We start from the raw sequence: 14584 nt of genomic DNA on the forward strand, positions 1-14584 counted from the left end.
TAACAGTACCTAGGTATGGACTTTTTAGTATGGAGTGATTTATCTGTTACGTAGTAACTATTATATAATCTGTGTTATAACTAGGTATGTATGTAAGTAACTATGTATAGATTGGCAGGATTGTATGGGAGTTTAATACAGCTAACAAAAGTAAGTGTTTGGTACCTATATTTATATGTTTGTTAATAGGTACAACAAACTCCCATACAACAAACGTGATTTTTTTGCTCAATTTCTAAACAATGGTACGGAACCCTCCGTGCGCGATTTCGACTCGCACTTCGCCGGTTTTTTATTATATGTGTGTACAAAAAGTCGTAAATAAGTAAACAAAAGCTTATTTTCCAAACTTTTAATGGTTTCATAATATTAACCCTTGAAACACCAACAAATAACGCATTGTTTTGACCAATTTCGACCTCTAATTTCTTTGTACTCTGCTGAGTCTACTCGTCCCTTTCTCTCTCAGGGTATAGAAAAAGACAGAAACAAAGTCGAATCGAGTCGGCCAGACGCCATTTTATAACCAGGTCATGACGTCATACGCTTCGCGATCAATAACCTCTAGTCGCGAGTGAACTGTCACCGCGAACGTCAGTTCAATATATTTGTGTATTTTGTTTTGTGAAATATTTATAATGAAGTGTGCCGTAGACGGATGCAAGAATTGTTCGGGTACACAATCTAAAAGTGTTGATGGTATAACGTTTCATGTGTAAGTGCCTTTTTATGTATTTGATAGTCGTAGTGTAATCGCGTCTTGTGTAGTTGACAGCTGTCAGTTTTCGAGGTTTGAGAGATGATGATTTTTGACAGCTACTGTCAACTACACCAAAAAACAGGGCCCGATTCTCCTAAGTTAATAATGTCAAAATTGAATAGAAATCGAATCGCAATATGATCGCAATAGCAGCAATAAAAGACCAATCGTATTCGATTGACATTTGATTGGTGTGCGATTGGTCTGCTATTTTGGTGATTTTGGTCAATACGGTAGTTTGCTGTACAATCATTTTGCAATCGTAAATCATTTGCAGACAAAATGATTCATTATTGAATGACAGAAAAGGATAAGAACGTTTATTTCAAAGAAAAAATTGCGGAATGCCACATACGCTTCAATCGTAATCGATTCGAGATTGGATCTCAGTCGAACCGAGTCGAACGTGAATCGTATGACGCTTAAGTAAAATTAGAAGAATCGGGCCCCAGATATTTTGTTGTTTGATGCTAGTGACATCTGTCGTCGAAAAATCAAACTTGATAGATCGTTTTATTTATATTATTTTGACCAGTTTTCGACTGTAATAAATGCATGTTTACTAACATAGCTAAAATATAAAAATTAAGCACCAAATTGATTCTAAGCGCGACTTTTAACTATAACGGTAACCAAACCATAACCAGCCGTATACTTGCCGCGCATTGCTCACATCGGCGATTTGACAGCTAAAAATGTACGTACCCGAATCTGTCAAATTTTGGCAATCGAACATCAACTTTACACTATTGTGATAAGGTTGAAAATCTATTGAAGACATTTGACAGATTTGGGTAGATAGATGTGCTGGTACATAATAAAAAGGTTGGTACCATAGATTTACATATTTACCTACATACAGGTCGACGTTATAAAGTGTGTTAAAAAAAGATCTCTACAAATTAATGACGTTTTTTTTTTCTTTTATTTTAGGTTTCCAGTTAATACAGAAATAAGGAAGTTGTGGTTACAAAATTTAAAGAAACCTAATTGGTCACCAACGATTTACTCGAAAATATGTTCGATACATTTTGATCCAAATGACTTTTATCATACGAAAAGTGGTTTTAAGAAGCTGCGACAAGGATCGATACCCAAGTTGAATTTGGAAAACAAGCCTGTCAAAAGGGTAAGGAAAAAGGTAAGTTTTATAAAAATATTTAAAAAATCGTTTGCGTCTATAAATATGGAAAGATAGAGGACAAAAATTACAAGTGGCGATGTCATACATCTTTTAAGAAAGTAGCGCGCCAAAATGCGGTGTTCGTACTCCAGAACGCACGAACCGATTTCCACGGTTTTGCATTCGTTGGAAAGGTCTCGGGTTCCGTGAGGTGTATAGCAAAGAAAATTAAATAAAACAAAAAAAAATCTTTATCTTTTAATCACCAAACAAAATGTAACAAAACGATGCCATCTGGTGGCGAAACGGAGTTCGCAACATTTATACAACGAAACATCGTTGACAGATGTGTCAAGGAACTCGAAAGGTGCGTTAAGGTCATGGCACATTATAGCGGCACCGCAACAGCACGGCTGCAGCACTGCGTCTCCTCGAATTAAGACTACGGCTAGCTGCCAGCGCGCTAACTACGCGTTGTCTGCAAGGCGCCAGCTCGCCGTCAGCGCGCCGGCCGCGAGGTGTAAGCTTGCTGTCACCGCAAACTCATTATTATTTTAAGTCGGTTATGATTGAACACGACGTAATGACGTTGTTTCGCTGCCGACTCGGAATCGGCGCGTAATGAGCATGCCGTCGGCACGCTGTACGCATGAGGTCCGCTCGCTTGCAGCACGCGGGCTGCGAGCCGAGTTGTGTGGTAGCGGCAAGCGCGCTGACTGCTTGCCGTTGGCTTTTTCATATTGACATTACGAAATATATTATAATATATACACGATTTAATGCTCATAATTGAATGACAACTTAAATGCTGGTGTGGAGCCGTGCTGTAGCGGTGCCGCTATACTGTGCCATGACCCTTAGTCATTCGTAATTGATCGGTCTGGTCACGCCCACCAAGCTTGACCTAGAAGAACCGACCTGCCTGCCTTATGGCATCTCCGCTAGTCACTTTGTTCTCTATGGTGCCATTAGAAAAAGAACATAGAAAGAATAATTTGACGTTGACTTTTTGACTTTGAATCGTGCATACTAAAAAAAATTGTTCGCACATTTCTGTCCTTTTTGACGTAGACGGGTATATAATGTTTGTTTTGTAATATTTTTACCGACTGCCTCAAAAGGACGTCTTGTTATATTAAGATCTTATTTTACACAGAATTACTGAAATATGATTTTGGAATTAAGAAGCCAGAAAAACACATTTTTTTTTTGGTGAATATTTTTTAATAAAATATATCTTATCTAGTTACACTTCATATCAGTAAGCACTTTTTAAACTAAAGATAATTCAACTATATTAGCATGACTTTTAATACATACATATTACATACATACAAAGCAAACACTTATAGTTATCGGCACGAATCTTGAGCTCTGACCTTCACCTGCGTAGAAGTAATTTATTGGGTCCCCTTTGTGGTATGAAGTGAGGCGCGGGTGCGGGCTAAAGCGGTGATTGGCCCGCAGTGTATCGCGTCATAGCCGTCACTTGGGATTGGTTCTTTGCTAAAAAATCACTTCTGCGCAGATGTAGGTCAGAGCTCAAGATTCGTGCCGATAACTATACTTAATATAATGACTCAATTGCTATACACATATGTATAAGGATTTTTTAGACTGCCTTATGGTCTAGTTGTCGGTAACTCGACTGCTGTGCAAGAGGCCTCGTATTCGATTCCCGGGTCGTGCCCGTTAAATCGTGCGAATTGACAACTGACGCACAGATAAACAGATACATAAATAACCACACACTATAGGCTAAACTGTCATTGAACATCCTTGGCAGTCGTTACGAGTAGTCAGAAGCCAGTAAGTCTGACACCAGTCTAACCAAGGGGTATTGGGTTGCCCGGGTAACTGGGTTGAGGAGGTCAGATAGGCAGTCGCTCTTTGTGGCACACTGGTACCCAGCTGCATCCGGTTAGACTGGAAGCCGACCCCAACATATGTAGTTTGTGAAAAAGGCTCGGAGGATGATGATAGGCTAAACTGATTGAACATCTTTCACAAACAAAAATAATCATATCGGTCTCAAAGATTACCGAACCACGGATACTCTCTGCTCTTAAGTGTAGTTTCTGATTCATTTTTCACCCGTTCATATTCAGGAATATTAGGGTATTCCCTGAAGCCGTTCAGGTATTTAATTGCCCTCTTCGGATCAATAGCTATGGCTTGCCTGCCATACGCTTGCACTCCGAAACTTACTTCAAACTGAAAGCTTATTTCCACGAAGAAATGTATCTCGGCATATTGGAATCCGTAACAGAATTTTGCCTCTCCAAGACAGTACCTTCGCAGCCTGATCTTTGGGGTGTCTCTAGTCATTTTGGAGTATTGAGCCCTGATAATTACGCAGGAGTACTCTAGGGTACCAATTAGGGTAACCTGTAAAGGATAAAAATATTTTATATATAAATCATCACCTTCCGAGCCTGTTGCGGTCGGCTTCCAGTCTAACCTGATGTAGCTGAGTACCAGTGTGCCACAAAGAGCGACTGCCTATCTGACCACATCAACCGAGTTACCCAGGCAACCCAATACCCCTTGGTTAGACTGGTGTCAGACTTACTGGCTTCTATCTATCCGTAACGACTGCCAAGGATGTTCAATGACAGCCGGGACCTACGGTTTACTGTTTTTAACAAACTGATCTCACAAAAGGGTATATAAAATTTTTGACAAGGCTCTAGAAGTCGTGACTAAATCAAAGCCGTGCGGATCGATCATAAAGTTGAGCAACGCTTCGCCGCCCATCACTTGAAGACCAGTCTAACTAAGGAGTATCGGGTTGCCCGGGTAACTGGGTTGACGGGGTCAGATAGGCAGTCACTTCTTGTAAAGCACTGGTACTCAGCTACATCCGGTTAGACTGGAAGCCGACCCCAACATAGTTGGGAAAAGGTTCGGGAGATGGATCTAGCGTAATATTGAACTTACGTTATGTCTCACAACGCCGCTTTGACGATATGGTATAACTGTGCTGTCAGTGTATAGTTCTCGGGTGGTCTCCTCTCTATCGCAGGGACCGTACCTTTGCATGTGTCCTAGAGCTGAAACAATGTTTATGAGATGATTAAAAAGAAAAACATAATAAAGGTATAAAGTCATGTATTCAAAGCAGGCTGAACATTCTGCAATTTAAGGTCAAGTTTACAAAAGACAGCTCAAACGCCTGCTCTTTACCACTTGTTTCCTAGCTAAGCTACTAGGTGATCTGCTGACCTACTAGCACACAAGATGGGGTGAATATAAATAAAACCGCCTCTGTGTACTGATCTAAGCTGGTATATTATTTGGTCTTACAAATCAATTTTGCCTAATAGTTTCATTGGTAACGAAACCATAGCTCGCTTTTAAACGCGACAACGCCATCTATCGAGCCATGAGACAACTTTTGAACAATAATATTTTTTGACTTTAACAATAAGTTTGGTCTTGAACATACCGCCCACCAAGGACATTTAGTGGCGGAATGTCCTTCTTAACATTTGTCCTTCAACTAAAAGTAACTAATATAAAAATAGGTTTTGGATAGGAAAATTTTGCACAGTTTTAACAAAAGACAATTCATGAACTGGTAAAATTACAACTGTTTTCCTTAACATTAAATAAACTTTGAAAACTTAATAGTAAACATAAACAAACTTGTAAACAAAGTGAGTAAAATTTTCACCGAAAACATATACTCTATATAAAATAAAACCTTACAACTAAACAAAAATGTTTATCACGCATAACCCGTTGAGATGATACAAAGCATGTAGTTATTAAAGTACTATTTATCTGCTACTGGCAAAATACACAGTTTGTTAGTTGGCCTCTTAATAATGCTTGTTTTGGTTTTTAATGTGACAACACGAGTGACCTTATCATCCCCTGGATGTTTTTCGACTACACGTCCTAACATCCAACGACTTGGAGGTAGATCGTCCTCCTTAATTAGAACGACGTCTCCAATGTTTGGTTCAGGAACAATGAAAGACCATTTATATCTGTTCATTAGATTCGTAAGGTATTCATTGGACCATCGCTTCCAAAAGGATTGCAGCATTCGCTGCACGAATTGCCACCTTGTTAGAGAACCTACTGATACATTATCGTAATTGTAATCCGGTACAGAAACAAGCGGTTCTCCGATTAAAAAATGTCCCGGAGTCAAAGGCATAGATTCTCCTGGATCGTCTAAATGAATAACACTAATAGGCCGTGAATTCAAGCAAGCCTCGACCTGAGTAAGGAATGTAGTGAGCTCTTCATATGTGAGAGTAGACTCGCCTACTACGCGCTTAATATGGTATTTTGTGGACTTCACCCCCGCTTCCCACAGACCGCCAAAATTGGGTGCATGGGGGGGAATGAAGTGCCATTCAGTACCATTTGCTTCTAAATTTTCTGCTATGGATGACTGCAAAGTTGAAATTTGCTGAAGTTCCCTAGAAGCCCCAACAAAAGTGGTACCATTGTCGCTCCACAACTTTGAACAGTGGCCTCGTCGAGACACAAATCTTCTAAAGGCAGCTAAGAATGCCTGTGTGGTCATGTCACTGACTACTTCGAGATGAAGAGCGCGTGTAGACATACACACAAACAAACATATGTAGCCTTTGTACGATTTGTGACCCCTACCTTTCGTGGTTCTAATGTTTATGGGACCTGCGTAATCAACACCACTGTGCAGGAACGGCCTTGCAGGGGAGCAGCGAATAGATGGAAGCGACCCCATCATTTGATTGCGAATAGTGGCTCTTTGTTTCGCACAAATGATGCACTTGCGAACGTATAGCTTCACCAGTTCTCTTACACCAATGATCCAATAAGCAGTTCGCAAATAATTAATCATTAATTGTGGACCTCCATGTAGAGTTTTACTATGAGCGTCCGCAATTAAGAGTTGGGTAAAGTGTGACTTCTTGGGCAAGATTATGGGGTGCTTTATTAGCTCATCCAGTGGAGCCTTATCTATTCGTCCCTGAGCTTTCATAATGCCTTTGTCATCAAGATAAGGACATAAGGATTTGAGTGTACTATTTTTCAGTGGTAAGTCTGATTTATCATACAATTGTTTGTACTCTGTGGAAAACTCTTTCTTTTGTACTATCTTTATACAACATTCTAATGCTTCATGTATCTCTTTATTTTGCAGGTAAAGTTTGCTCCTGGCATCTCTGTTTAGGAATCGACGACAATATGCGACAACCTTTAACAACTTTGGCAATGAAGAAAATCTCTCAAGTAAGTCAAAATCATCTGATATAATAACTCCTACATGAGTCTTAATCGACTGTTCTAAATTGATCTCTAAATTTTTTGGTCTAATATAACTAATTTCCGTTTCTTTCAGAAACTGTGGTCCTGAAAACCACATTGTATTTTGCCTAAACAAACTTGGTGACAACCCTCGAGAGGCAACATCCGCTGGATTATCTTTAGTCGACACGTGGAACCACTGCGAAGCCGTCATTGTGGTTAAGATTTCGGATGTCCTATTGGCGACAAAGGTTTTCCATTTACTGGGGTGGCTGTTGATCCAGGCTAACACCACAGTAGAGTCTGTCCACGCTTTTACCCTATCTTTGGGTATATTCAACACCTCAGCAGTTTCCATCAATAGTTGTGACAGGAGAACTGCCCCACACAGCTCGAGGCGAGGAATGCTAACTTGTTTTATTGGTGCCACGCGAGTCTTTGCAGCCACCAATGACACTTTGACCTCTCTTACGTCTTTAGTTATTCGCATGTATACTACAGCGGAATATGCTACCTTCGACGCGTCACAAAATCCATGAAGCTCTACGTCGGTTTCTACGGTTTTCCCCAGCCAACGAGGTATATGAACTTCGGTAAGTAATGTTAGCTGTTCCCGATAAGTACGCCATTCTTCCGTTAATTGTTTAGTAAGTGGTTCATCCCAACCGAGACCCGCGAGCCATAATTGCTGTATAAAGATTTTAGCTACAACTATTGTGGGAGCCAACCAACCCAATGGGTCGAATAATCGAGCTATATCAGAGATTACAGTTCTTTTTGTTGCAGGTGTATTCTGAAGCGGCGGGAGATGAACGGTGTACCGGAAGGAGTCATCATTACGATCCCAGGTAAGTCCCAAGATCTTCATAGTATTATCTAATTTCATTTCTAATTGCTTTTGATCTCTTTCTTTAGCTTTACTCTCATTTTCTTCGCTGTTCTCTACTTTATGTTCTATTGTATTAATTTGATCTAATAACTCTTTATTGTTAGTGCTCCACTTTTGAAGTTCGAAACCTCCTTTGGCTAAAAGTTCTTTCATTTGCTTGTAGATTTTGATGCCGGTAGTGACGTCATCGCATCCGGTCATTAAATCATCCATATAGTAGCACCTTAGTACTTTTTCAGTCACGAGAGGATACTCGTCGCCTTCGTCGTAAGCAATTTGATGGAGAGTTCTAACCGCCAGGTAAGGTGCCGACGCCGTTCCAAAAGTAACTGTTACGAGTTCATAGTCCTTGATCGACTCGTTAGGACTGCTCCGCCAGAGTATCCTTTGAAACATAGCATCCTCATCAGCTACCCTAATTTGACGATACATCTTAATTATATCTGCCACCAGTCCAATAGAGTGAGTTCTCCATCTCATAATTGTGTGCCTCAAGTCCGCTTGTAGTGTCGGTCCAACCATCAAAGTATCATTTAAGGACACTCCTTTATCGTTCTTCTGAGATGCATTGAACACAATCCGAACCTTAGTAGTGGTTTTATCTTCTCTTACGACGGCGTGATGTGGTAAATACACAGCTATTTCCTTTTTATTGTCATCTGGTTTTACAGGTCGCATGTGCCCTAAACGTAAGTATTCTTCTATTACATTCGAGTACTTTTCCTTTAGCTCAGTGTTCTTTGCCAACCTTTTCTCTAATGATTTTAATCTGTTTTCAGCTATAGCACGAGAATCGCCTGCTGTGCACTGCGGATCATTAACTCTAAATGGTAACCGGACTTCATATCTACCGTCTGCTCTTCTTTTAGTTGTGGCCTTGTAAAAGTCTTCACATTGTTGTTCTTCTGGCGAAAGTATCTTTTTTGTACTAGTTTGATCTTGAATTTCCCAAAACTGTTTGAGAAGTTGATCTAAATTGAACTGAGCGTGTGCTACACTAACACACGGTTGTGTGTAACTTGAACTATTGTTAGTGTTTGACCTATGTACTACACCAGATAGAATCCATCCTAATGTGGTGTTCTGAGCAATTAAAGTAGCAGTTGGACTTTTGATTATGCCTGTTTTTATTATGCAACCATAAACATCTGCACCTAGTAAAATATCAATTTTACTAGGTTGATTGAACTGTGGGTCGGCCAACTGTAAGTTGGTGGTATCGAGCCAGTTAAAAGCATTTTTATTTAATGCTTGATCCGGTAAGTATGAAGTAATTTTACTAATGACGTAAGCGTTGAAATTTAATTTAAAACCTGAATCTACCCTGGATTGAATAGTTATATTCACCATATGTTTCGCTATAGTTGACTTCTGACCTAATCCTGACACCATTCCATGTATGGGAATTTTCTTAAGCCTTAAGAACTGCACTGTGTCCTCGGTCACAAAACAAGCCTGTGAACCTTGGTCCAAGAGAGCTCTTACTACCTGATAGTTATCCGTGTTGGACTCAGCTTTTACTAGAGCAGTGGCTAGTAAAACTTGTCCAGGAACAGGAACCGTGTTAGTAGATACGCAAGAGACTACTGGAACAGAACTAGTCGAAGGACTAGCTTCAACGACAGTAGGTTCTGATGCAGTATCACCCTTGTTAGTACCGTCCAGATTTGGGTGCAGCAAAGAATGATGACGCTTATGGCAAAGTTTGCAAGTTGTTGGCTTCTTACAGTTTATTACCGTGTGATTACCTCCTAAACAATTAAAACAAATGTTGTGTTGCGCTACAAAATTACGTCTTTCCTCCAAGGGTTCCTTTGCAAATCTTTTACAAAAGCACAATTTATGAGACTCGTTACAATACTCACAACGTATGTTGCTTGAACTCACTACCATTGATTTAGTAACATGCGAATGATTGTTCTGATTTTGAAGATTTCTCTTCGGTTCTATAAATTCAAGAGCGCGGAATCGGTTCTCTAAAAACGTAGCAAATTCATCATAAGTAGGCAACTCATTGGAATCGTGATTACTCAGGCTTAATTCCCATTGTTTCCGCGTTTCTGAATCGAGCTTAAAAGTAACTATGTGAATGATAATGACATCCCAAGTTGTCACATCTACCTTAAGATTTTTCAAACCGTTAAGACAGTCATTTGTTGTGTCTAACAACTCCTTTAAAGAATTCGCTGACTCAACATGCATACGTTTTAACCCGAAAAGACGTTTCAAAATGCAATTAACTAAATACTTTTTATTGCTGTATCTTTTCTCTAATTGCGCCCAACACTGACTGTAATTTACTTCGGAAACCGGTGTTTGTCTAACAAGCTGTTCAGCCTCGCCGCTAAGATGACTCTTCAAGTAGTGCATTTTCTGAACATTGTCTAAACTACTATTGTTATGCACGAGTGATACAAATAAGTCTCTAAAAGTTGTCCACTCAGAGTATTTGCCACTAAAATTTGGAATTGATATTTTTGGTAATTTTACAAAAGAGTTTATACTTGATTTATTAGAAGTACCAGCTTCAGAAATAGTAGCCTTAGGAACATCATATTTAGCAAGCATGGACTTAATCAGACATGTGTATGTGACATATGTGTCTTCTGTACTATCATATAATTCCGATAACATTTTATTCCCTTGCGTTTCATATTGCTCATGCAGTTTAGTGTAATTAGTTACAAACAAATTCCAGTCCCGTTCTAATAACTCTCTTCTAGTTTGAATATAATCAACAGACAGTCTTTCTTTAGGCGACTTTTTAAAATTACTCAAGCCTCGATGAATAACATTTTGAAGTTCCTTTAAAAGATTGACTAACCCTTCCATTTTATTGACTAAAATAACAACTAACAAAAGATAAACAATTAACTTGTGTAAATAAACAACTCTAACCAAATGTCATCAAACTTAACAAGAACAATATATAACATACAACACAATTTAAAATAAATTTCATAAATACTTGAATGAATTTTTCTAAGTGACCAAACTAAGGAATTAAGCTAAGTGTAAAAATTTACTAAAATTTTCACAAGTGTTTGATCTTAATTTACTGGGACGGAAATCCGGCATAGACTCCCCGTTCCCTCGTTTTTTCTAAAACTATTCTAAGTCTAACATGCACAAATTACTCTAAGATAAAATTAAGTTAAAATAAACTAAGTCTTTTCTTCATAGATCACAATCCGATAAAATATTCTAAGTCCGAAATTTCTTTGGAATAGAGTTTAAAGTTACTTGAAACTTCTCTTGAAATATAACAATGAAAAGAGTACTCACAGTTGCACTTCACACTAACACACTATGAACCTGCAAGTGGCGCCCTCTGTGGCTGGTCGCGGAACTACGCGTACGTCCCCTGTGACGTCGCGTGACGGCTGCGCCTGCGTCACCTTGCTGTCTTCTAGTGGAGTGTTGATCTGAGTGGCGCCCTCTGGTGGCCACTCGTTGAACTAATCCGCCAAAGCTGCTGGCTCAGCTCACCGCCTATGCTGTGTGAAGCTGTCGCCGCTAGTGCGGAGGACTCGCGTACCTTTCTGTAGCGATCCACTACAAGTACGCGGAAAAACGGCCAACGCGGTGGCCGTTTTGAACTCAAAAAAACTGTCCAAACGATCCGGGTCGTATAGGACCAATGTTTCCTAGCTAAGCTACTAGGTGATCTGCTGACCTACTAGCACACAAGATGGGGTGAATATAAATAAAACCGCCTCTGTGTACTGATCTAAGCTGGTATATTATTTGGTCTTACAAATCAATTTTGCCTAATAGTTTCATTGGTAACGAAACCATAGCTCGCTTTTAAACGCGACAACGCCATCTATCGAGCCATGAGACAACTTTTGAACAATAATATTTTTTGACTTTAACAATAAGTTTGGTCTTGAACACCACTTTCTATGTTTTACCTCCTCTCACACGGAGGATTGAGCATTAATCACCACGCTTGCTCAATGCGGGTTGCTGATTTCAGACGATATAGTCCAGGTTTCCTCAAGATGTTTTCCTTCACCTTTTTATGAGCCATTTTCCAACATCTACTTAGAAAGTACATACAAACTTAGAAAAGTTGGAATGTACATACCTACTCTGATTTACGTAATTGACTTTTGAAGTAGTGTAAATCAAACAAGTATATAAAAAAGACAAAATTATATCTCCAGTATACCGATATAGCCCACAGGATTAGCATGTTGAAGTGGCAATGGGCAGGCCATATTGTTCGCAGAGCAGATTGCCGAAAAGTGCTGGAGTGGAGACTACGGACTAGCAAGCGCAGCGTAGGATGTCCACCAACAAGGTGGATAGACGACCTTATAAAGGTCGCCGGAAGACGCTGGATGCAGGTCGCCTCCAACAGGTATCTGTGGAGATCTAAGGGGGATGCCTATGTTTAGCAGTGGACGTCCCATGGCTGAGATGATGATGATGATGAAGATATCTCCAGTAAGCAAAAAATCGGATGGATAGTATATGGGAAACAGAAATGTTCTTACATCTCCTCAAGATGAGATGATTGTCCCCGAGCGTGGTGATGGCTGGTCTGCCGATCCTCTTCACGCTAGTCGTCACCCAGTCGTGGTACTTCCCATAGTCCAAGAACCTAGCGGGAGCCTGGCAACCAGGGCCGTAGACACCGAAACCTAGCTGGAAACAGTTATATTATATTAAGTATTGAGTATTGAAGAAGCACAGCATCGGATTGCACGTTAATGTCGGTCCTGTGCCTGATCTCTCTCCGGTGGTGTCGGATTGCCGTCACATCGCGCTATGAGAGTGAAGGAATAGTAAGTGCACCTGTGTCCAAGCAAATGCTCGTGCACTATAATATGTCTAGCGCAGCTGGCTGATCTCCTTATATGAGATTTGACACCATCTCGGAAAGAGTAGTTTTACCCTTTGATATCTGAGCGCAAAAGCCGTTTTTATCCTCTAAAGCGGCAAAGTGATTTGAATTTAGAACATCGTGTGCAATACTCCATTTCTGACAATCTTGATAAGACTTTTCAAACAAATACGTATTAAACAAATAAAATATTGCTTAAAATTATTATTCAATTTGTTTTTTTTTGCATTTAGTAATTTCCTCGATGAGGTGGGATGAAAAGTTACGTGTTGCACTCGAGTGCAAAGATTTTTCACCTTTTGCTCTTTTGATTCCCTCGCTATCGCTCAGGATTCTAATTACATATATTAATTATTTTAGAATCCTTCGCTTGCTCGGTCATCAAAAATGAGCCCGCGGTTAAAAAGCAACTTTGCACTCTTGTATAACAAATAACTATTACTGATGATGCAGATATGTTCTGTTAACGATTCTGGACCACCAGTTTTTTTTGCGCACTGCTTAAAATTCATTCCTGTATGTAGCTGTGAACGGTTAATAAAAACCAGCGAAGTGGGAGTGGAATTCGCGTACGAAGGGTTCCGTACCATTATGTATTTTTTTTAATAATTCATCTTCAATAATACACCCATACTTTCTCAGAAGTTTGATAAAACGAATTTGACCGTTACTTTTACTTTATGACATTACTTTGGCTTTTACTTTTGATTAAGAAACTGGCTGTAAAAAGCTGAAATTATCAAGCAAGTGGTTACTCTCAAGTATAGTTACCGGCACGAATCTTGAGCTCTGACCTTCACCTGCGCAGAAGTCATTTATTGGGTCCCTTTTGTGGTATGAAGTGAGGCGCGGGGGCGGGCTAAGGCGGTGATTGGCCCGCAGTGCATCGTGTCATAGCCGTCACTCGGGATTGGTTCTTTGCTAATAAATCACTTCTGCGCAGATGTAGGTCAGAGCTCAAGATTCGTGCCGATAACTATAGCCAGAAGAAGAACAGATATAGAAACTATACCAGTCTCCATCGCTTGCCCACTTTGACGACCAGAATGGCTCCACTACGCCACACACACCATCCACCAGCTATGCTTCGAGCGCACGCCGTGTGAGAGGGCCACATCGTATCCACGTCCAGCTAAAGAGTAAACGGGTTTCTATAACATGTCTAAGCGTTGATTTGAGATTCGAGATTGAATTTTGTCATGAGCGCCGTACAAACTATGTATTTCCATTTCTAATTTCTAAAATAGAAGAGTATGGAAGGAGACAAGTAGACAGGAGGACCACAAATAAAATTTTAATAAGGGCAGGAGCATGTTATTGAATATTTAATTTAAATAACAACCCGCATTGAGCAGGTGTGGTAAATAACGCTCATTCATTTTCTGTCAGAGAGGAGGCCACAGCCCAGCAGTGGGACGATAAAAAGACTGATGATATATGCAATATTATTATGCAGATATAACGTTGTTGTTATTAAGCTGATAATTGTATTTGTGAACACGCAAAACTCAGGACTGATTTGGAAAATTGTTTCAGTGTTTCCATTTACCGAGTTTGTAGGCTATATTTGGCTTTCTAAGTATATTTGGACACCAATAACTGTGTTTCGGATGGCACGTTAAACTGTAGGGCCCGGCTGTCATTGAACATCCTTGGCAGTCGTTACGTTAGTCAGAAGCCAGTAAGTCTGACACCAGTCTAACCAAGGGG

The 14584-nt window shown here is 40.0% G+C and overlaps 1 protein-coding gene across 1 annotated transcript in view; it reads left to right on the forward strand.

Moving 5' to 3' along the window:
* The first annotated feature begins 603 nt into the window (after positions 1-603).
* Positions 604-14584, forward strand: part of LOC124644140 (transcription initiation factor TFIID subunit 11-like) — a 34237-nt gene continuing 20256 nt past the window's right edge. The window contains exons 1-2 of the mRNA XM_047183375.1: positions 604-715; positions 1694-1901. Of these exons, the coding sequence (XP_047039331.1) occupies positions 639-715; positions 1694-1901 (285 nt within the window). The 5' untranslated portion in view covers positions 604-638. The remainder of the gene's footprint in view (positions 716-1693; positions 1902-14584) is intronic.

The sequence above is a fragment of the Helicoverpa zea genome, chromosome 29 (assembly GCF_022581195.2).
Source record: "Helicoverpa zea isolate HzStark_Cry1AcR chromosome 29, ilHelZeax1.1, whole genome shotgun sequence".
Classification (NCBI taxonomy): Eukaryota; Metazoa; Arthropoda; class Insecta; order Lepidoptera; family Noctuidae; genus Helicoverpa; species Helicoverpa zea.